Source organism: Streptopelia decaocto, assembly GCF_964273445.1.
Source record: "Streptopelia decaocto genome assembly, chromosome: 11".
Classification (NCBI taxonomy): Eukaryota; Metazoa; Chordata; class Aves; order Columbiformes; family Columbidae; genus Streptopelia; species Streptopelia decaocto.
The window spans coordinates 21,211,870-21,234,478 of record NC_138666.1 but is presented as its reverse complement, the minus strand read 5'-3'; the positions used below and the strand labels follow the sequence as shown (position 1 = coordinate 21,234,478).

The 22,609-nt window shown below is 42.3% G+C and overlaps 1 protein-coding gene across 1 annotated transcript in view; it reads left to right on the top strand.

Annotated features, from left to right (window-relative positions):
- LOC309444594 (sodium-dependent noradrenaline transporter-like) overlaps positions 1 to 22,609 on the top strand; it is a gene marked incomplete at its 5' end in the record, with an annotated part of 65,515 nt that overhangs the window by 2,256 nt on the left and 40,650 nt on the right. Inside the window, one exon of the mRNA XM_082062557.1 lies at positions 19,020 to 19,151. Within this exon, the coding sequence (XP_081918683.1) occupies positions 19,020 to 19,151 (132 nt within the window). The remainder of the gene's footprint in view (positions 1 to 19,019; positions 19,152 to 22,609) is intronic.

Here is a 22,609-nt window from a genome sequence, read left to right as displayed (position 1 = left end):
ATGGCCAAAAGCCATCAGCAAAGGGCTTTCCCTAAGGAGGTGTTCTCACAGAGGACATCAGCCAGCTGAGTTGGACAAAGATGCACAGCTGTGCCTAATAAGTGGACAAACTAATTTTTACAACTTGATTGTGTTTGGCTTAACGAAGGTTAATCAGCTCTAAATATAGAGATTATTTTTCTATCTCTATGGTGTTTGTTAGAGTGTGGCCACCAGTATATAACAGAATTTCCAGGACAGACCTTGCACTGAGAAGCAGGGAATGGAAATACAGCCAGGGACTAGGTAACAGCTCTTCTTTCGCTTTACAAAACTTGTGTTTATACTATCTTTAAAAATTTTCCATTCATTGCCTCTCATGTTTGACATATATTTATATATATCCATTCTGTTTTGCAGAATCTCCTGTAAGAGACTGATGCTCTAAAAGTACTGAGTTTCAAGCCTACTCAGTCTCTTTGCTCTGTCAGACTGGGTTTGGGAGCTTGTTTGCTTAGGTAAATGTTCCTACAAGAGCAAAGAACATGAGACAATGTACAGGGGATACTGTTACATTTCATCGCTATGCTTCCAGCCCAAAATCACAGATATTGTTAAACATTTTTTTCTGCACATTGCTACTGCAGGAGGAACCGTTTTAGCACTACATCAAGTTTTGCTATCTCAAAATAATAATCCAGTCAGTTTCATATAGCTGATGGCTTATGTATCTCCATAAAGCAGATGTAATAAAAATAAAATACTAATAGACATGGAGAAAATGTAATATTTTCTTAGTAGTTCCACTGGACTGCCAAGCAAGCTAAAGAAACAAAATCAGGTGCTGTTTCTATACTTCCACAGCATGCTCAGACTTGCTCTTTAAAAAGTTTCACGAGATGCTGACAATAGGGTTATGGCTTGCCTTCTGATATTTGTAAGGAGCTACTCGATAAAGCAAAAAAAGCACCAAAAGAGATTAAACTTAAATTAAGTTGCATGTATAAAGTAAACCAGCAGAAGGAAAAAGGTTTCCTTTCTTTGTCCTCCCTCAGCTTCTCTTTATTCTGAAAGCCTCAGCAATTACTCAGCCTCAGCAATTTAACTAGAGCTGACTTTAGACAAAGGCAGTCAGATGTTGGTTACAAACTTGTTATCTTCAACAGATGGATACCAAATAGGCAGTGAAAAGAGAGCATATTGCAATGCCACAAGTCCTAGGCCACTAAGGTATTTAACACTTGTTTTCAGAATAGCTTGTGCCATCTAGCAAAAAGAAATTCTGTTATCCTTCCAAAATCTACAACCACAAATGTTCTTAAATATGTTGAACAACAGCGTCAAGAACATAGAAGCAGCAGAAAATGGCATCCCCCTTTACATCTGAAAAAAGTGACGTGGGGGACATGGACTGTGACGCTCCTCAGACTGGCTGTGATTAATTCAAGATGCAAGCAGACACACTAAGGGCCTTTCCATGCTTGTAAAAATAGGTGGTTCTCAATAAAGCGTGAGAACTTACAGGAACTCAGAAAGAAAGTATAAATACAGCCTGTTGTCTGTATTCCCTCAAAGATTAATTTTACAAGGACATGGATGTGTATACACCCCCACCTTACTAGTCAAATCCTTGAGTTGCTTTCTTTGATAAGCTCCAGGGACATTTCCTGGTTAAAAACTAGACGTACAGGCTTTTGGGTTAGATCTCCAAGTTCCACACACAGAAAACTCCCAGTAGTTTACTGCGGTGAGTTTTGTGTACACCACCCTGTGGTAGTTATATAGATTCTTAACGTTAGGAACATTGGAAACAGCACCGATGGTGTTAACAAAAAGCAACCAAACTAACAGAAATTGTATTTTAGCAAGCTCCCAGTAAATAGTAAAAGCGAGAGAGTAAGAATCATCCAGCAGCACTAAAATGCTGAATGAACAGCCAGAAACATCTGTGTTTTGGGAGTAGCCTGCTGAGAGACCCCAATGGGACTTCTGCACAAAGATAGATGGCAGAATGTAACCCTTCTGTGAGTTACCGTGGTTTTGGGAAACATTCTTCTGCTACTAAACAAAAAAAAATCCCCAATCCTTAGTAAGATCTGAAAAGCTAGAGCGTTTATTTTTTTATCAGTTACCTATTTCCATAGGACTTGCCTGCCTTGCAAGGACAGAGGCAGATCCCATGGCTATATTATAATATGAAACGGGCCACAGAGAACTTTCAGAAGAGTTTAGTATGAACAGACTGGATGAGATCTCACCCTCACTGACTTCTTGGAAGCAGGATATGCCCACTGTGTGCTCTAAACTGCTTTAAAAGTGACGGGGAGACTCTGTACGGATGGTAAGATTTTGCAAGCTCTCATTGAGCAGATGAGGCAACACTACAGAAGGGGGGATTCTCAGACATCGCCTTGTCAGTTTGGCTGATCAATAAACACCACAGCTCACACGTATTTGACTGCTCCTCACAACACAAAGGAAGAGCACTGTTTGTAGCAAATCAAGTACTTTTTGTGCAATCCATTTGTGAGAGTTTCAAGGAGTGGGGTATGGAGAAATCATCAACTACTGTCATTTCTACTGGCTGTTCTCATAAGTGCTATATCCTCATTATAACTCATTTCTGGCAAGAGCCCATTTCTCTCTCTTTTTTTTTTTAAAGAGAGACTCCCTAGCTGCATGAGTCCGGCTGTAAGTGATCAACATCAACATGCTCAAAACAAGTCTTTAAACGTATCCAACCTTTCAAGTGCTCCCCAGTTCTATAGGAGGCTATGTTGAACTAACGAGTAAGAAGAGTATTAAAATTAGACTCTCATCACCTTACAGCAAGTTCTGCCCTGATATTTGGATTACATCTAAAATTTTACTGATGCCAAATGAAGTTGAGTAATGCCTAGTATGATTAACTGATGTGCTCACAGTGGGGGAGGACGATGCTCAGTCTTAGTTAATAAAACTATTGTAGTTTTTGGACAAGATACTTTTAGTATTGATGTTCATTTTTGTTTTGTTTTCCTGCTTAGGTAAAACTAATATCTCCAATTGAAATTTGTGGAAAAATTCTTTAACAACATAAAGTTATTTTTTTGTGAGACAGAATACTTGCCAGGTCAGTCATGTTCACAGTACTCATTAGGAAGCATGTAATTGTCGGATTAGTCACTGGAGACTTAGTGTGTCATAAGAATCAGATTAAGCTTTTCATGAATTTACAAATAGCTGCAGATAAATATTTTAACAGTTCTCCAACTATCAGAATATACACCTTTAATCCACTCTGAAGCATTTTTAATGTGTTTTTAGACCACAGTGTTTCTAGAAGAGTTTGTTTCAAAGAACAGTTCATTAGCAATCAGCACTTCCATAACCTGTAATGCAGTAGTGAGCAATCCACACCATAGGTACCAAAGAGCACGTAACCAAACGTGAACGTCCCCAGACAGGGCCACCGCAAAGGCAGGAGCTGAGAGCTGTCGCAGACCGAGAACGAGCCGTGCGAAAGCGCCACCTCCCGCAGGGCTGAGCCTGGCTCGCTCACCTCCTCACCGAGAGCGAGCCCTGCCGGGCCGGGCCGGGCCGGGCCGCCGCCCTGCCGGGCCGGGCCGGGCCGGGCCGCCGCCCTGCCGGGCCGGGCCGGGCCGTGCCGTGCCGCCCCCCTGCCGGGCCGGGCCGCCCCCCTGCCGGGCCGGGCCGGGCCGGGCCGTGCCGTGCCGCCGCCCTGCCGGGCCGTGCTGCCGCCCCGCAGCACCTCGCCTTTCCACGGGCTCTGCCCCCTGCCTTCTGCCAAGTGTCTGCCAGCAAGTTTCATCTCTTTTGAGAAAGAATATCATCTGGCACTTTACACTTCAAAGGTGGATGACCTTTGCCTTGTAATATCAGAGTTTACATTCCAAAATAGCATTCGCGATGATAATAATAAACCAACTTTGAAGAAATCTGACTGCAAAGCCTACGCCAAGAGTTTGACTCATCAATCAGTCAAAGCTTGGATGCAAATCTAGTGATTTTAGTTTCCTAATAAGGGGGTTTCAGTTCCCATTAGCACACCGAACCAGTGACCTCAGACAGGTTAAACTGTTATGCTGATCTCCACTCTGTGGCCGTGAGCTCTGGGCTGCTGGGCATTGTGTGACACCGGGGACATTGTTCAGTTGCGTGGTGTGCCAGCACCTCCTTCCCCAGCGCTGGATTCGGTGGCCAGCTCACAGCTGGTTGCTCTCTCCCCGTTCCCGCATGGCTTCCATCGCTGCTCCTTCCTTCCCTTGAGCAGCCATGAACCACCCGCTGTATACAGAGCGTGGGCTCACCCGCGTTCACTAGCATGGTAGCTCACAAGCCACTTACCAGCTGCTTGTCTGAAATTCCCTGTTCTATGTGTCTTGTTGGCTCTGCAAAATACACCTTTGGGACTATAATGTCTGCAGGGTTGTAAGATCCTCTGTCATAGACCTGCTACACGTGAAGCATTATGAATAGTTGAGAAGGAAGAACTGAATCTTCCTCATTCAAACCTTTCGTTAGTTCTAAAATTCTAGTTTCTGATTCTGGGGTAACATGTCAGGAAACAGTGTAGAAGTGGTACGCTATATGGACTCCTAGCTAAATACGTGGCTGGGTGGAGAAGTTATTTGTCCCTGAACAATTCTAGCAACCCTCAGATTGACAGTTTTACAAAGGTCCTAGAGATATACGAACACAGGCTCTAGACAAGATTCATAGTATTTATCTTGAGGTTACATCTTAAGAAGACCATCCTGTGATTAATGTGAGACATTCAGAACTGATCTAAGGGGTGCTCCAATCAATCACCAAAACTGCTTTTCTACCTCAGCTCCTCCACAATACCAAGACAGTAAAAAACCTGGTGTGAACCTAATGAGCTGTTCTCACAAAAGCAGTGCTAGCTCTTTCTAAGCACGCTGAATGAACACCTTTTGATTATCACTCAGAAGCACTTTATTCTGAAGTAAGAGGCAGAAAAGGCAATAACTATTATGGCAAACTTAGTTCCGCTGTTTGGAAATGAAAGATCTCTGCTTAAGCTCTTCCTCATCACCACTGCCTCCTTCATTCCTGTATGCCCTTCTCAGTTATTTCAAGACTGAAGTACTGAAATATCCATAGTAGTTCAAATAGGATACATATCCTTCCCCAACAAGTACATTCTGAAAGTAGCATTAGGAAACCTTCTTTGTTCATCTTGTAACACCTATTAAAACAGATACAGAAGTTTGGCTAGGGATCTCAGATTTTGGATACTCATTCAAGCTGAAACAGCAGGCACTTAAGCTTCATCTGTTTCTACTATGTTTTCTCACATCTTTTTCAGCTCTTTATTAAATTTGCTGGGAGCAATGGAATATAGAAAGGCCATCTTAAGAGCGTAGCAGCCAACAGCCCTTCTTTATTGAAGGAACCAAAATATCTGTAAGGATGCTGAGACATGGTCTCCATGGTTTGGGGGCAGAATTTGCCTTTCATCTTTCGGCAAAACATCACAAACCTCTCTGTCAGTTCAGTGGATATGTGACTACAGCTCCAGTGGCCTAAAGATGTTATTTCAAGATAGATACTCTGGACATTTACACCAATACGAAACAGAATGCTAATACAACTACTTACTCATAAGATCAGAGGGAACGTACAGCTTTAGCCAGTGTCTGTGAGGGAAATGATGATTAAATCAGTCCACAAATTACTGAACCTCCTGCTGTAAATTAAAATGGAAACAAATGGTTTAAAGAATTTTGAGCTCTTCTGAGGAGCAACATCAAATATCTCATGCCTTCATTTTTGCTACGCCTAATGCAAAGCACATCAGCAACTCCCAGTTCTAAAGACTTTGTCCCAGGTCAAACAATTGATTAAATAGTTAAAATCTGTAGCATGCCTCTCTAATATCAGTTTGCACTGTAAACTCCACATAGTAATTATTAAATGATGTTGTACCTAGCTGCTCTCAGCACTGTTACAAAACAAAAAACCATAACCAAATGAACTCTATACTTAAGAGATATATTTATGTAAAAATATTGTAATTCAGGAGGCAGGAGACAAACTTAAATAGATTATCTTTATAATACAGTTCTAGACCTTCTAGTACTACCTTGCTCTTCGTACTTTCCATTCCCTCTGTATATATCCTTCATGTAAATTATACAAACCCATGATAATGGATTTGGGGGAATCTTGCACTGAAAAAGACAGGTGCTATCATTAATTTGCAACTAACTCTTGGTTTCTTGATTTGACATCTGACAACAAAGTTGAAAGAAGTTGTATTCAGGACAACTCCACTGCACCAATCCAGTTTCAATGAAAAGTATGTAAAGATTCCAGGAATATCATACTGATTATAAACCTTCAGTTTCCCTCCTCAGGGCATTTGGAGACAAAGGATCCATGTTAGTAGCCTGTTATTCATGTCTTGACAACATAGAACTCCCTCCTCCAACTACAATTTCTTAATCTTCCTCTTTCTTTCTTCCTGCCTCCAAGTCAAGTCTTGAACCTTTCGTGGCAAGATTTCGTCCTAACTGTGTAGATCTTATGCACTGGTGCCAAGTCAGAATGGTTTCAAATGAAAAGCTTTACTGATACTCAAAGTGACTTCCTAAAGAAGGACATCTGAGTCCTTCTGGAAATCAGCACCAAAAGTGCATAGACCTCCAGTAATGCTGAACAATCCCTGTTCTCATGAAAACTCTGAACAAATAACTGTAGTATAATACAGCATCTTAGCTTCTATATAGATTCAACATACTTAGTTTTAGCCATACAGATTTTGAAACCTTTAATCCATAAAGAAAGGGGAAGGAGATGGGGGGAATGGAAGGGAAACAGTTAAGTTCCTTGCCTTGTGACATATTTTTCACAAAGACCATAGCAAAGAACCTCTAAACTACTTATCAAAGCTATCCTTTGTTTTATTTTCACTCTTCCTTCTCTTTCCCCCTATTCTCTATTTCAACAAGTTTTGCAATCTGTCTCCTGAAGCGTGACAAAGGTGACGGCAGAGTCCCTCACTTTGAGAGCCAGGGTCTGCCATTCAGGAACAGAAACCGTCAGCAGGGAGGTCTGGCCACGTCAGCCACGTGCTTCTTCACACTCAGAGGCACCCAAAGCGCACCACCAACTTGCCCGTGTCCGCAATTCCGTGATGAAATACTACTAAACTCGGACAGGACTGGGCAGGCAGTTGTCTTTTGCCGGTCCATAAATGTTTTTTATGACTAGCGTTCCAACTGCTGGTATGCAGTAAGACAAGCTGCCCTTATTATACAATAAGCCTTTTTATAGAGGATGGTAATTTTTCCAGTGCTCCTACTCTTTAAGGCTTCATGAGCACAACCACTCACTTCCAAAAGTACGAATGATTGCAGAAGCTGTGCTCTTAATGTAGGTCTTAATTGGTTGCTATTGTTCGGCTATTGTTTAAGGATATACGCTAATTTAAATGTCCAAAATAGGGTCCAGCACTACCAGACCGGTGGTGTTAGACTACGCAAGTATAAAGTCTTCTTGGACTGCTTTGTTACAAACTGCTTCCCTAGAAGAAATGCAGCATCAGGAGAGCAGTACCAGTTTGATGCCACCCCACAGGAGCTGTGATTTCCACAGAAGAATATTACTCCTTTACAGTCTTTGCTTCAAAGCTGGAGAAAAATATTGTATGATTTGCAAGCTCTGAAGTTTGTGATAGAGTAAAAAGCCACATCTTGATATAGCAGCAGTCTTGTTAGTTTGAGAAGCACCTTTTGTGGCATTGATGAACAGGAAGGATTGTGGCCAGGTAATTGTGTAATATTCACCTTTACTCAAGTCTGCAGAATGGTGGGAAACCACTGATTTTCTGGCCCATCGGCAGCATGGAAGAATATACCCTATCTGATTGCCTTACCGGCCATGCGAACAAGCTGGTACCATGGGCCTAATGTATGTACTGAAAAAAGCAGCTGAGTATTGCGTATCTTGTTTTTTGCCAGCTGTTTGTAAGTTACTCTGCACCTTGTGAACTACGTGTACTAAATAGCACTCTTCACTGATTTTACGTTGCTCACTCTCTTTTTCCCTTCTGTAATGAAACATGCCAAAGGTGGCAACACATTTCTTGCCCTTAAGATCCGTAGCTTGAGAAAAAGAAATATTATACTGACTCCAGTCAAATTCCAGTTGGAAGGGGGAGAGGCTGGACTTTCTGACACACCACTCTAGAGCAGAATAACAGAAAACCTTTTTCAGACCACAAGGTGGAGCAGTAGATCCTTACAGATCTTAGTAGATCCTAACCTGCTCATTAATGTAACAGCAACCTACTGCATTTATAGAAAAAGAAAGAATTACTGGAGGACCTAACAGAGTGGCTCATGACTTTCAAATACAGAGCTGCCCACTAATAGCAACGATTGCTCCCAAGCAGACCCTTCCTGGATTTCCTGATGCATTTCATTTGTTAGGACATTATATGAGAGGCAGATTTTAGTATGTCAGTTCACATCAAGGAGCTCACTGGTCAGCATGCTCATGATGACAGCAAGGAGACAGTCCATTGATAACAAGATACTACCCCCTGAACATACCATTTTTTTAAACAAGTGCCACATTAAAATGGAGATACAGTCTCCCCCACAAGGAATGATACAGGAGGAAATAATTCCTGAAATCGTAGTTTTAGGAGGTTGCTCTCTGTAGTCCTCTCAAAAGATTGACCTTTGGAAACACACAAGCTGCACACAGACCTTCGCTACCACTCTGCAGTAGCAAGCCTTGCCTTTTTCCTTTCTTCCTCGTGTTCCGTAACGCGCCTCCTGCGGGTCTTGGCGCCTCGCCGCTTGGCAGGGGCATCGCTGTTTCACAACGGTAACGGAAAGCAAAGAGTTTCAGCGAGCAAGAACAATTAATTATATTGAACTGTGATATTAGAAAGTTCAAGGCCAAGTATTATCAAAACATCAAATTCACAGCTTAGAAGCTACTCAGAAGTATCTTTGCTACATGACTCTTTGTCAGCATGCAGGACTATCTGTCAACAGATGCCCTATGACACCGATGCTACAAGAAGGCTCAAAAGCTGGTGCCCCCAGCTAAGGGATGATTGTAGCCGTACACAGGGATCTTATTTATAAGAATTACTGAAACACTAAGGAGCAGATTGTGCCGTGCAGTGCTTTTGTCTCCTCTCTAAAGAGAAAGGCAGATGTGTCAATGAGATCATGAGGCAGGTGTTGGTGAGACCGGAGATACTCCAGGATTTTGTTTTGGGGAACTGCTCCGTTTCTGCAGTTCGTTTCTCTTTTATGTGTGGCTCTACAGTCTGAGTTAAAATGAATAGATTCATAAACCACAAGGGAGAAATCCTGACCCAGCTGAAGTCAAATGGGTGCTTTTTTTCCATTGACGTCACCAGAGTCAGGATTTCAACCCAAATAACAGACGTCTCTCTCTTAAGGGCTCATAAGTAGACAGAATTTCCAGACTGAGAATTATGTGAGAAGGAAAACAGACTAAAGTAATAAAAAACTATTCAGACTAAACTGATGTAGAAGACTTCCACTGACTAAGTTCACTCAATGCAATAGCTCAGTACTTCACCTAATGAGCAAAATGTCAGGACTTACATAGGTGATGGTCATTATTACACAAATCGAATTTACTCAGCGAGAATTAAACCATGACCTCAGCATTCTCCGGTGTAGGGCTCAAGCAATAAAACAAAGCACTATTTTCAGAAGTGCTTTTTATTCTCACTGTTTCATAGAGGCAAATGTTTAACCAAGAATCTCCTTCTAGCTCTCAAGGCTAAATTAAAAAGATGGGAAAATACAAAGCAAGTACAAGACTAAAAGCTAGCAGGCAAATAAAAGGATTGGACTAGAAGATATTACATTTTAAGACATTTTAAATTATTCTGGGGCCTAACCCATGGTTTTTGAACTTTTCGTGACGGCTGGAGGAAAATAGCTGGCATCGTTTACTGTCATTAACTCTTCTCTAACAGGAAGTGACAGAAAACAGTCACCAGGCTCTTCTTAAATTGCAGGTTAGTCCTTCATTGATACATACAGAGGCTGATGACAATGCCACGGTCTCTAACCCTAAATTAAGAGATTTGGATATCTTCAAAATCACCTACATTTTTTCTTCTAAATCCTGTTTTATAGTCATGAGGTATTATATATTTAGAAGCTGTTTAGAAATATGAAAAAATATATAGCTGTGTGATATGTTGAAAACACTAAGCTGAGCCACGCTGATTTATCATAAGGTCTGAGTAATCAGCGAACAAAATTGCCCCACAACCTGCCCTAGCAAAAGTCTGCACTGTGATCAAAAAGGATTTTGCTTCGCACTGTTAAGAGGCCTCTGGTCCCTCTTGGCCATGAGCTACGACGGGCCTGAGGTCGTCTCCACATTCTTGTAGGACATTTCAAGCCAGGAGGCCCCGTGCAGAACAGCAGTGGTGACGTATGCACCAGACAGCTTGCGCCGAGGGGAAAATTGACTTTGTTGCTTGAAGCCTATTAGGAAAATAGTCCACTAAACAGGAGCAAACATAAAGCTCAGGTTTCAAACACAAATAAAAACTCCTGTCTGATGAATCCCCACAGAAAAGGGAGAGCAGTGGGGCAGAAAGCGAAGGAAGGGTGGTGCTGGCCAGTGCAGCCAGATTGCTGCAGCGCGGCTGCGGTTTCATACTGGGCTACGTGAGGCTGGTTTACCCTTAGGAGCAAGGGAACTTCAGGAGAAGCAGTTCTGATAGTCCTCCCATTGCAGGGCTGCTACCGAAAAGTTTTGCTTTGTGCCCACAAAGAGGCCGCGCCGGACGGCTTTGCATTGCGTACAGAATATTATCAGCACTACCCTTGGCCAAACACAGATCTTCTTCCAAATGGAAAGGTTTTCTGTGAAGAATGCTGTGACAGTTTTCGTGAAATCCTTGTGGTCAGTGCTAACAGAAAGGCACAAAGTAAAGAAGCCACAGCCATTTGGAAGCTACTCTTGCCCACACCTTCTAAAATTTTAGCACGATCTGATAGCAACTACAATCTTTGATAAGAGCAGAGGGGTTTGTGTTGTTCTAAGCAGTAATGCAGTAGTAGCCATCACTGTAATGGTAAATTTGCCAAAATTGTTACTAAGAGCATGACACATAGCCATAAAGGTTTACAAATAAATTAAATTGATGCAACATTTGTCTTGTATAAGAAACTGGTTTTTATGGCTTGATAGCATACTATCCACTTCAAATGTGAAATGTGTACTCTATAGTTTACATAGCACGTCTAAGAAATATAGATGTACCAGAAAATGTTGCATAAAGAACACCTCCCACTAGTGTTAACAGAAAACGTAGATGAAGAATGGCTTGATAATGTATGTAACTGTTTGCCTTCTACTTTAAAGCCCTGTATAAACATGCGTTACATGGAGTTTACAGTACGGTTATTCTGCTTCCTGCAGCGGCATCAGAAAGAGCATTCATCCTGAAGGCTTCATTTATAATGACAGAGTAAAGCTTTGATTTGCTAAGAATTCTTATAGAGAGGAACGTATGACTGTCTCATACTTCTGTGATAGAACATAACCCTTTATTGACAGGAAGAATTTAGAGGATTCTGTTGTGCAAGAGTTTGTAAATGTTAAGATAATACAGTATTACGCTATTACAAATAAATCTCTAATAAAGCCCAGAAGGAAAAGGAATGCTTCACTTTGGTAATTAAGTCCAAAAATTGGAGCTACAACTTAAAATTTGATTAATCACTAAATGGTAAGGCAAGTTTTAAGTGCACCTCACAGTGTTTATAGTCAGTTCTTCTCTAGCAGAATTTCAAGGCATTTACCTCCTGTTGGTTTGTACATTAATCCTCTTGAAAGCTGCCTGGCGCTTGTCTAGAACTGATTTAAGATGTCTTAAGCATTTTGTTTCACCCTGGCACAGTCACGAACCTCATGCTGCCTAAAATAGGTACTGGGTCCTCTCCAGAACATGCTTGACTTCGGGGCTGTTTTTTGCAAAAGCAGTCTTTAAGAGAAACACCCTCTGCCTGAGGTTGTGTTGTGAGCCAGTAATTACAAAGCACATTGAACACGACTTGTCTCTCTGTGCACAGTAACTACTACTGTGGCTCCAATTAGCTCTGCCAGGGCAGTCCTGTCACCTCATTTTAGGCACAACTCAGAGATGAGGCTCCCCCTGTGTACCCTGAACAATGTACACCGAACAGTGAGCAGCGCCCACAAGGGCGACCCCGAGGGCGTTAGAAATCTGAGACCAAAGCAAGGACTAACAGTGCCTAAAGAGGGGCTGAAACCCAGAGGACTCAACCCAGGCTCTTTCCAGTAAGGTGGAGGAACATCTCAGGCATACAAACTTGGCGTTCCTGAAGCTCAGAAAGCGGGTACCGTAACTTAATGTGGCTACTGAAAGCGCCCACATAGCTCGTCAGCCTTTCAGTATGTGAACCTGCTACACCAAGAAATACCTGCAAGATGGCAATTTTAGACAGAAAAGCAGGAATCACTACTGCATTGTAATTCACTCAGCATCTTCAGATTATAAAAAGACCAAAACACTTGATTGCAGCACTTAAGCATCTTCATAGGAGGAAAACAGAAAGTATTGCAAAGTATTTTAATTCGTCATGGAAAACTGCCACCATCCATGTCAGATATATTCCCATTAGAAATAATTATTTTAAAAAATATTTTTTAACACCAAAGTTACTAACCTATGAAATAAACTACCAAAAAAAAGCAAAGGATCTGCTTGGTAGCTTCAAATCAGGATTGTATCTGTTTGAAACTCTGGTTTATGTTAGACAGGACATTAGATCAAAGTATCTAACCATCCATTCTGGCATCAAAATCAGATGGATCCATGAATTTTGAAAACATTCATTTTCATTTACAGCTGACTGAGCCAAAACAAACACAAATGAAGATAAGTTGTCTGAGAAGGGAGACAAAACTATGACTAACAGTCTGTATCTGAACTGAAGTAAAACTGTAGTTGCCAAAATCTCCCTGGCACCAAGCAAGGACTTCCCTACATTTTAGAGACAACAAATGCTGATGAAATAGTATTTCCCTTCGTGTACATTACTATATTCTGTACATTACAGAAATCTTTTCAGTTCACACATTTCGAAGAAAACTTATCACGTGAGTTGTTATGGATCTTTCTAGTGCTGGAATCCAGCAAAACCTGCTTATCTTGACCCGCAATCTCACAGCAAAGAGCTTCTGATGTCTTCACTCAGAAATATTTTTGGCCATGGATGTTCTGCCACCAATAAATCAGGGTAGATTTTGACAGACACTTCACTTTGTACATATCAAGTACAGCCTACACCTTACATGGGTGGTTTGTTGATATTAAGTTGCAGGTGAATATATTCCTTGTGTCACCCTTATTAATCGCAAGGTTGGGGAAAGCACTAACAGAACGCTCCTGCTAATGAAATGACAGAACGGTATTGTTTGCTCCACATTCACTCCGAGCTCGCGGGGATGCCCGCGCGCAGAGCAGCGCCCTCCAGCGGCGGCCGCGGGCGGCAGCGCCGCGCCGCGCGCTCCCCAGCGCCTCCCGGCGGGCCCGTGAGCGAGGAGCGCGCCAGTGGCTCCAGCAGCGCCAGCTGCTCAGGAAAGGACACAACTCCTACAACCCTGTCCTGCTGAACGTTAGAAACAGGGTTTCATAAATCACACAACACAACAGCCTACAAGATGGCTCCACATTCCAGCTCACTTACTCTCCCATTTCTTGTGTAAACCAGCCAGGTAGTTAAAAAAGAAAAACCCACAAAATCAACACAATGGATTTGGGCAGGAATGTTAGTAGCGAGACTTCCCTGTTCTTACAAACTCCAGGTTATTTACATACCAAGCTACTGTCAAAACGCACCTTGATGCCAGTTAATTTATTTAGAAACAACAGAGGCAGCTCCAGTAGCAGCTCTGCTCTAAGGAGGCACGATGTACAAACAAGAGCAATCACTGCAACCTTCCTAAGCAGATATTTGCACTTTCTACAGTCACGCTTATGCCAGTAGTTGGGAATGGCTTCATTTCCTAAGTGAGCAGCAGTGAGAGTATTGGAAGGTCAGCAGCAGGAACCCCCTGCAAAGCTCCAGGTCCCCCACTGCCACACTGACCATCTCGGACCAACCTGATTTAGATTCTCTCAAACCCACCATGTCTCTTTACTTATTCTTTAATTTCCTGTCAAACAACACAGGCCAGGCTTCTTTTCTTGTATGTTCCTGCGATTATCTTTAAACTACACACTGCTGTAAATGTGACCCTTTCATTAATTTACGTAAATAGGACCTTAGCCAATGACTTGGGTGTTATTTATGAATGAATCATGCTGCTCTGCGTGGCTGGGTATATTTAACTCTCATTAATTTGTTGAAAATAGCTACTAATGGGTTTCTTTAGATCATTACTCTTGTAACCAAAAGCCAAAGAGATGACTGGGTTTGCATGAAAGGGCTTGGGTAACCCTTTCTGCTACAACCCAGTGATCAGCTTATAAATACACTGCACTTCAAGTCACTTCAGATGATTTCAAGGGAGTAACAGGTTAACAGCTTAAGACAGAAAATGCAGGCTTCAGCTGGCATCAACCCATGAGCAGCACTGAACCATTTCTGGAAACTGTCTGTTTTCACTTTCTTCTGAGTGTAAGGAACACTATTAAAATTCAAATTCTGGAAAAACTGAAGGCTCTGAGCCCAAATTAAGAGTAGAAATATAAATAGGTTTAAATCTAGCAATGGTTTGTTAAAGGGTGTAACTAAATAAGGGCTTCAAAAGAAACATGTCACTCACAATGGTATAGCTCCACTGGTTTTATGATTCAGAAATAGTTTCCATGAAAACGGTTGTACACTGGGGAGATTTTATGGCATACTTGCCGTATTTTATATGTGCAAATTGATGCTGAAGATTTTATAGTATGTCATGAGATTTGTTTTGCACAAAAATGTTGGTTTTGAGTACTATAATCTGTTGCTGGCTGGGCTCAGCATCATCATACAACTGCTGTTAAAATCATCAGCCTGGCTTTGACGTGGAGGTCACATCGCGCTTTTTTGCATCTCTGGCTTCTCTTTGCTGTACCACAGAAACGCTTATTGCTTTTCACCTCTGGTCAGTGAAGACTTAGGTCGACCCTTCCATCCCTTCTTCCCAGGAACGGGCAGCAGCCCCAACGTCGTCTCTGTCAGAGGCGCCTTCTGCAAAGCAGAGCAGCACTCATGTTCATGCACTGAGAAGTGCCTGCCTTTCAAACTGCCTGGTTTTTCTACCTATGGTGGTCTTGCACAATCCTCATTTCAAGAACTGTGCATTAGGGACTTCTGGTTTTTTATTCACAAGATTCTGCAGAAAGTTCAGAGTTTCCACCAATATTGCTCATTGTTCAAGCAAACTTATTGACATTCTATCAACTGTTTGCTGATATTATTTGAAGTACTATTTAATCTGTATGAAAAAAAACAAGCAGTGTTGATCAGTTACAGAGACTAGCTTGTATTTCAGTTCACAAGTTAAGAGATCTTTGTTTTTAGACCCTTTTCCCGCACAAATACTGAACCACTCCTATCTGAAAATATGCTGCGATATTTGCTCAAAGTTTGTTGTTTTAGCAGACTTCCCTGCCAGTTAACATTTTGACTAGAATAGCCATGGTAACAAATGCAGAAGGCTAACCAGCACAAATAGTTCAAAGTTGTTTCAACTACCCCTGCCCTGCTTCACAGTATCACAGTATGTTTGGGATTGGAAGGGACCTCAGAAGCTCATCCAGTGCAATCCCCCCATGGAGCAGGAACGCCCAGATGAGGTTACACAGGAAGGTGTCCAGGCGGGTTGGAATGTCTGCAGAGAAGGAGACTCCACAACCCCCTGGGCAGCCTGGGCCAGGCTCTGCCACCCTCACTGAGGAGAAGTTTCTTCTCAAATTTAAGGGGAACTTCTTGTGTTCCAGCTTGATCCCATTACCCCTTGTCCTATCATTGTTTGTCCCCGAGAAGAGCCTGGCTCCATCCTCGTGGCACTCACCTTTTATATACTTACAGACTTACAGCTGTTTGGCCAACAGTTCAGACTGGTTTGCCAAGATGTACCTGCCTCTCGGAGACGCAGCAATGCAGTCTGTGGGACTGCTGCATTGGCAGCAACGTGCTGCCAACGATTCCACTCCTCCTGTGCGGTGGGATGGGGCTGAGGACACAGCTGCATCCCTCGAGGGAATAATGGTCTCAGCAATCCCTGATGGTTCCTCATTTCCCTTTAGAGCTAAAATTCTGGAGTAATTAACATCTGTAATACAGCCCTGGTGTAAGAACTGTACTTGACTTGCTACTGAGCCACATGCAGTTTAAAAGCCACAAGTTGGGCTTTGACTGTTGCAGACTGCTACAGCTCTCTGAAAACAGATCTTGAGATCCATACACATCCCTAAGGTACCAATGTGTACATGGAATTAAGACAGGCATGTGTTTTACACAAAACTGGATTAGGTCAAACCCTCAGCTTCTACAAAAACCATCTGTGTGAAACTTTGAGTGGAAACTTGCAAAAAAGTTTTCTTTTTTAAAAAAACTATTACATTTAATTAATGCAGGACAAAATACAAGACAGACTTTGCATTCCTGCGTTCAGTGCCAAAACAACTTTTTAATTTTGGTATAACAGAATCCATGCAAAGAGTGTCTCCTCCCTCTGCTCTTCAGCGTTCACAGCATCCTGGGGGGCGGGAGGCAAAGGGGAAAATGGATCCTCCAGGCCTACAAGGAGGTCTTGTTTCACTTTTAAATACCAGAAAGAAAGAAGCACTGATTTACTAATGACTGAGAAAAGGTCATTTAAACAGCTGCTGTCATCTTAAAAGGATTTGTTGATGGGCAACAAAGATGATTAAGGGAGTGGAGCATCTCCCTTATGAAGAAAGGCTGAGGGAGCTGGGTCTCTTTAGTCTGGAGAAGAGGAGGCTAAGGGGTGACCTTACAGACTTACTTACAGCTGTCTGGGCTTTACGAATCCGAGCGGCCCCGCGGATTCAGAGCAGGTTCTGTGGGCAGTGGCACAGCTGGCGCTGTGTCACCCTGCGAGCACGGGCAGGCGCAGCGAGGCTGTTCCTGCAGGGAACTCTGGTACAATGTTCTAATTCATACCAGCAGACCTAAAGCAACAGGCCCACCAGGACACGGGTTTGCGTCCCTGCTGGCCCACAGACATTAGAATCACACACACGCAGGACAGCGTGAAGTCTCCTTCCAAACAACACCTCGTTCCTAAGATCCCATACACAAACCAGTCCTGTGAGGGAGCTCCTGTGCAATCACAGAGTGAGGCTGATCATATATCACATGTATGCTGTTCATCGGCATTTGCATGCCATTCTAATTTACAGCAATTTGAATTATACTTTGACCATCATTTATTTTCTGCTGAAGTGCTCATGATCTCAAAAGGGTTCAGTGAACACCCTGAAGTTTGATTCTGGATATTTGCTAGGAGGAGAAGAGCAAATATCAAGACATTTACAAAATACCTGACTTTTGGTATTTTTTTACCTAATCAGAGGCTGCTCAACCAGACATTTCCAGAAATCTCCAACACATTAAGTCAACTTAATGTGACTAAGCACCCTTACTTTGATATTTATCTGGGTATCAAAAAACTTCAATCATTTAGTTACCCAAAAAGTAATCCAGGTATAAAACCCTGCCACACTGTCTAACTGCTCTTTGCTGAAAATTACACCACATCTTATTAAACCCTTGCGGGGGTAGGCCGGGGGAAGAAAAAATAGAAAGAAACCTCCTTTAACTAAACCCTGGAATGACTCGCAGCCAAATGGATGATGCTTAAGCCAGTGTGCCTAAGCGCACTTCACAGTTCATCACGGTATTAGTCATACTTAGAAGACACGCATTTTAAGCTAGCATTTAGCAGGCATGTCCACTACACATCTCCAGGATTAACTCCAAGAAAACTTTCCCTGTTCAACTTGTGGCATCACGTTTTCCACAGTCTCTTGACATATTCAGACAGTGCTTCGCAGACTCTCCACCTCCCCAAGACAAGCGAGGTCTGTGAGTCAGCCCCACACACTGATGCTATTGAAGAAAGATAAGTATAGCACTTCAAAGGCTGTCACTTGCAAGAAATCTGACAGTATTTCACTTGGCAATACTTTTTATGATAGAAGCACTGATACACCAGGACTCTTCCATAGCTGACCATTTCTGTGGAATGAACTTGCAGGAGAACCCTCAATCAAGTAAATGTTATGTACTCTAGGAAGGTGCCAACAGCCCCAGCGCGGTCCTGCTGCAATGCAGAGAAGCTGTACGTGAGCCCAGCACTAAAATCGGACCAGTCCTAGTACTGACTCTACATGAATGGTGCTGAGTAGCACTGGGGTGGAGAAGGGGTGCACTGTCTAACACATTTCGTAAGAATAAGGGAATTTATTACAGCAAAACCTAAAACATGCCATGGAAGCCCAAATTCTGTATGACTGACCAGTACAATTCCTTTTCAAGTCAGAGGTTCCTGCAGACACCTTACCCAGTAGAATTTAAACCACACTTAGAGGAACTCACACACTTTTTTCCTCTGTTTCTGGCCCCCATGCTCACTTTGGAACATACTACTCGAAAAAAATAATAAAATTTTTCATAGTCCCTTTCCCTTTTAGCTCTGCAAGTGTGTTCAGCATCATTTCTTCTTCAGTTAGGGTTTAATTTTCAGGGAAACATATTTTTCCCTTTGGATCCAAAAAGCAGAAAGGAGGCATTAGGGGGAAATAAAAGCTATGCTCTACAGCTTTTTTCCAGGGGTTCTGTCTCTGAGACCTTAAAAAAAAATACAGGAAAGGGAGAAGACAACACAGGTTCTTCCTTCCTGATATTTCCTTTCTACTTCCCAAAGGCTTTGTCTTTAGCCAGTACAGGTAAGAAACAGAGAAAGGAAAATATAACCAAAACACAGACTACAATTTCTAATTATTCTCTTTTCAGGTGCTTTTCTTATTCCCTACATCCTCTTCTTAATCATTGCTGGAATGCCCCTGTTCTATATGGAACTAGCACTGGGACAGTATAACCGAGAAGGGGCTGCCACGGTATGGAAAATCTGTCCAGTTTTCAAAGGTGAGTGTCCGTCCCCCTGCCCACTTGCACTGTGGGTGCCACTGTGAGGGTGCCACACGCCCACAATCACAAAGTAAAGGTCTCTCCTCTTCCCACAGACAGCGTGCTGTTTGCTAACCTTTCCCCAGCCCTTGAAATCACAAGCCTTTTTGTTATCACAGGTGGAGCACACAATGGGAAAAGCCACAAAAATCTCCTTCAGGTTTATTGCTGAGGAGTGCAGTGGGCGGTTCAGCCCTGTTCTCCCTTTCACCTGCATACTGGGGGGTGGAAGGAACTGGGTACGTGTAGCTGGAGGGAGAGATTGGCAATGCCAACATTTAGAAACAGCAAATCCCATCAGGTCGGTTGAGCCCCGTCTCCCCCAGCGGCTGAGATAAGCACGGGCTCCAGTCTCCGTGTACACAGCACAAGGCCGTGTACCACAGTGCCTGGAACACTCAGATGGAGCTGGGGAGGCTGCAGTTCAGTCACAAGGCTTGGAACATCACACAAGTTACCTGTGGCTCGGTACCTCATTGTCCTGACTATGGAACAGGAGCAATGATTCTGACAGACTTTGTAAAGTGTTTTTCAAACCTAGCAATGAAGAGCACTTACTAAAACTTAAGCATGATTAATACTACTGAGTGTTTTCCACTGGCGTTAACTCTCCAGTGTCACCGAATAAAGGGCTGTGGAGTGTTGTGCACTGAATTGAAATCATTCTGCAAGGAAGAAATAGCCAAGGTTACGTGTTTGGATACCAGTCAGGGTGTTTGGCATTGATCAGGGATAAAGGGATCTCCCTGGGTGAAAGAAGCTGTATGTTTTCTGTACATGAAACAACTATTCCTTAAGGATTGTCAAGAATTTTCTTAAGCATTGCTTACCATAAAGAGAGGAAAAAAAATAGCTCCCCTACATCTATACCAGATTATATCTAAAATCTGATGTACAAGCCTTTTCAACACAGCTATCCGAAATGAAACCACTCAAGCTCAGCTGATCCTAGAAGCTTAAAATTCAGATCATGCTCATCCCATGACTGACAAAAGCTGAAGAGCTTAACAACAGCAATCCAAACTTAGCAGATCCGGTGCTTGGGTATAGGTTACACTAAGTAAATGTTAGTCTTCTTGCTCAAAATACAGCTTTCCTCTTCAAGGAGGCTACTGTCACAGAATAGGAAAACTGCAGCTTTTTTTCTTATCAGCCAAACCCAGAGTTCACAGCAAAATTAGAGAGATATAACAAAAAACAAAGAGAGCTAATAAAATACGTGCCCCAAAATTTTAAAATTAATTCATATAGATTTACCTGGCCCTTCTGCAAAATTCATCCCAGCACCCAGGAACCCAAAGACCCTTGCTCAAAATTCCTGCTGGTGTCAGTTAATATCTCTGGATGACAATGAGGATTTTGAAAACCTAACTGCAAAACTTAGATGTGAAAGATCTCGAGGTGTTGGAGCCAAACACCACGGTGGCTCAGAGGTACCCTGTCTGTTGACTTCAGAACTGGAAAGACGATGAGAAAGGAGAATAGAGCTTATTTCGTGTCTCGTCGTGTTGACATTCCAGCAGTGTTTTTAAGCTGACATTTTCAAGGCGGACTAAACATACATGACTGTTGATTTGTAAGTGTTCTTATTACTAGGATATAGAGTAGCATAAGTTATTTGATTCTCAAAAGTAATCAGCATTGAGATGTATTTGCATCTTGGCATGAGTAGAAACTCAGTCCTTTCAAAGTTTTGACCAAATCTTTTGAAAACATACAAACACATTTTACTGCTAAACTCATGATGCTTTCGAGTTGTTTCTGGGATAACTCAAATCTCTCAAATGAAAAGTACACAGTCTACACAAATTTAGAACAGCTTCTCTAAATTTTAGCTATGAATATTATTGCTATGAACTCTAAGGATTCTACTTCTAATGAGATGCTCTTATAATGCATGCAATTAAAAATACACCCTGTAACCTTTGCAACAGTCTGTTTTCAGCTCCGCATTTTCCAAGGTCTGTTTTAGAGTGTGGGTGGTACAGTGTTGCTGTTAAGAAAAGCCAGACCTAGAAACAGAAGAGCAAATTCATCCCTGAACATTCTTATTATTTCAGAGAAGTAACACTTAAGACACATTTGATCCAGTATTTTAGAATCTTGATACTAAATATCTATCATTGTCATCCTGAACTGGAGGAATTCTAGGAGCACTTTTTTTAAACGGTAATCATCCAACTTCAGTAAAACATATATTATTCATACTTAATATTTTAACATTTAATATTTAAGAATTATCCTCTTGGGTGATTCCTCCCCCCCCCATTGATCATAATGTATCACTAGAGTTTGAGTGTTAATGTACTGGATTCATTTAGGCACCAAGGATTTGAAAATACGGTTCCACCTTTACTGGTCCCGGAGCAGACTGGTCAATGAAGTCTCCTGAAGAGCAAAGAGTAACTCTTGTATATTAAGTCTTCTAACTGCTAACTCCTTCAAGGTCAGCATCTGTTCCTTAGGCAAATTTTAAAACCAAGGATTAATACTCAAAATGTAGGCTACTTCCTTGCTTTATCAAGAAATAGGAAAGCCTAATCATCTCCAACTGCTAGGCCTCCAATGCAGGATCTCCAAAAAACTAAACTGAAGAAAAACAGAAGTAAAAGTTTACATTTAGGTGCTGACAGTGATGATAACCATAAACCAGCTGTAGTCTCTACCTGTTCTATGTGATACATACAACTTTTGGGTAGGATTCAGAGAACAGTACAGCGCGCAGAGTAAAATGAGATTAATATAAGCCAAGGTAAAGTAAGCTTCCCAAACAATTCCGGCAACAAACTAGTGTTCTGCTCTGACATTAGTACCAAAGCTTATTCTTAAGCCATTGGCAAAAGGACCATTTTCACGAGGAGAACATGCGCCCTCGGGGGCGCCCTCACTGCAGGCACCTCCAAGCACACTTCACAGCAGGCAGAAATAAAACCCAAGTGTTCCAAGTCAGAACAGAATGCTTCCAGTGGGGATCCTGTAATCCTGGGGAGGTAACAACATGATTTGAAGGTCCACACACCATATAGCCCATATAGCTTGATCTTCACCAAGATTCACTGGCATGCCCAAGAACCGCTTGGAGCTCCTCAGCGGAACAGCACAGGCGGTTTCATGCATGTTTTAGACCCAGTTACACACTGGCAGCAGCCAACTTGGACAGTAACAATGAGAAAGAAACGGGAGAGGGATCAGTGTCTGTTCCAAACTACCTCAGGGTGGAAATGTGAGGCATATGGAAACTTCATTGAAGTCTTGAGCTTCATTTTTCCAATAAAAGTTGCCAGGGACTCTGGCATTATGAAAATGAAGTGAGTTTCACTCTTAATATGGGCTTGCAATCTTCTGCATTGGAAGCAAATCAGCAAGGGAGTTGCACAAGAGCAAATTTTGACATTGCACTGCCTAATTTCTTTTTC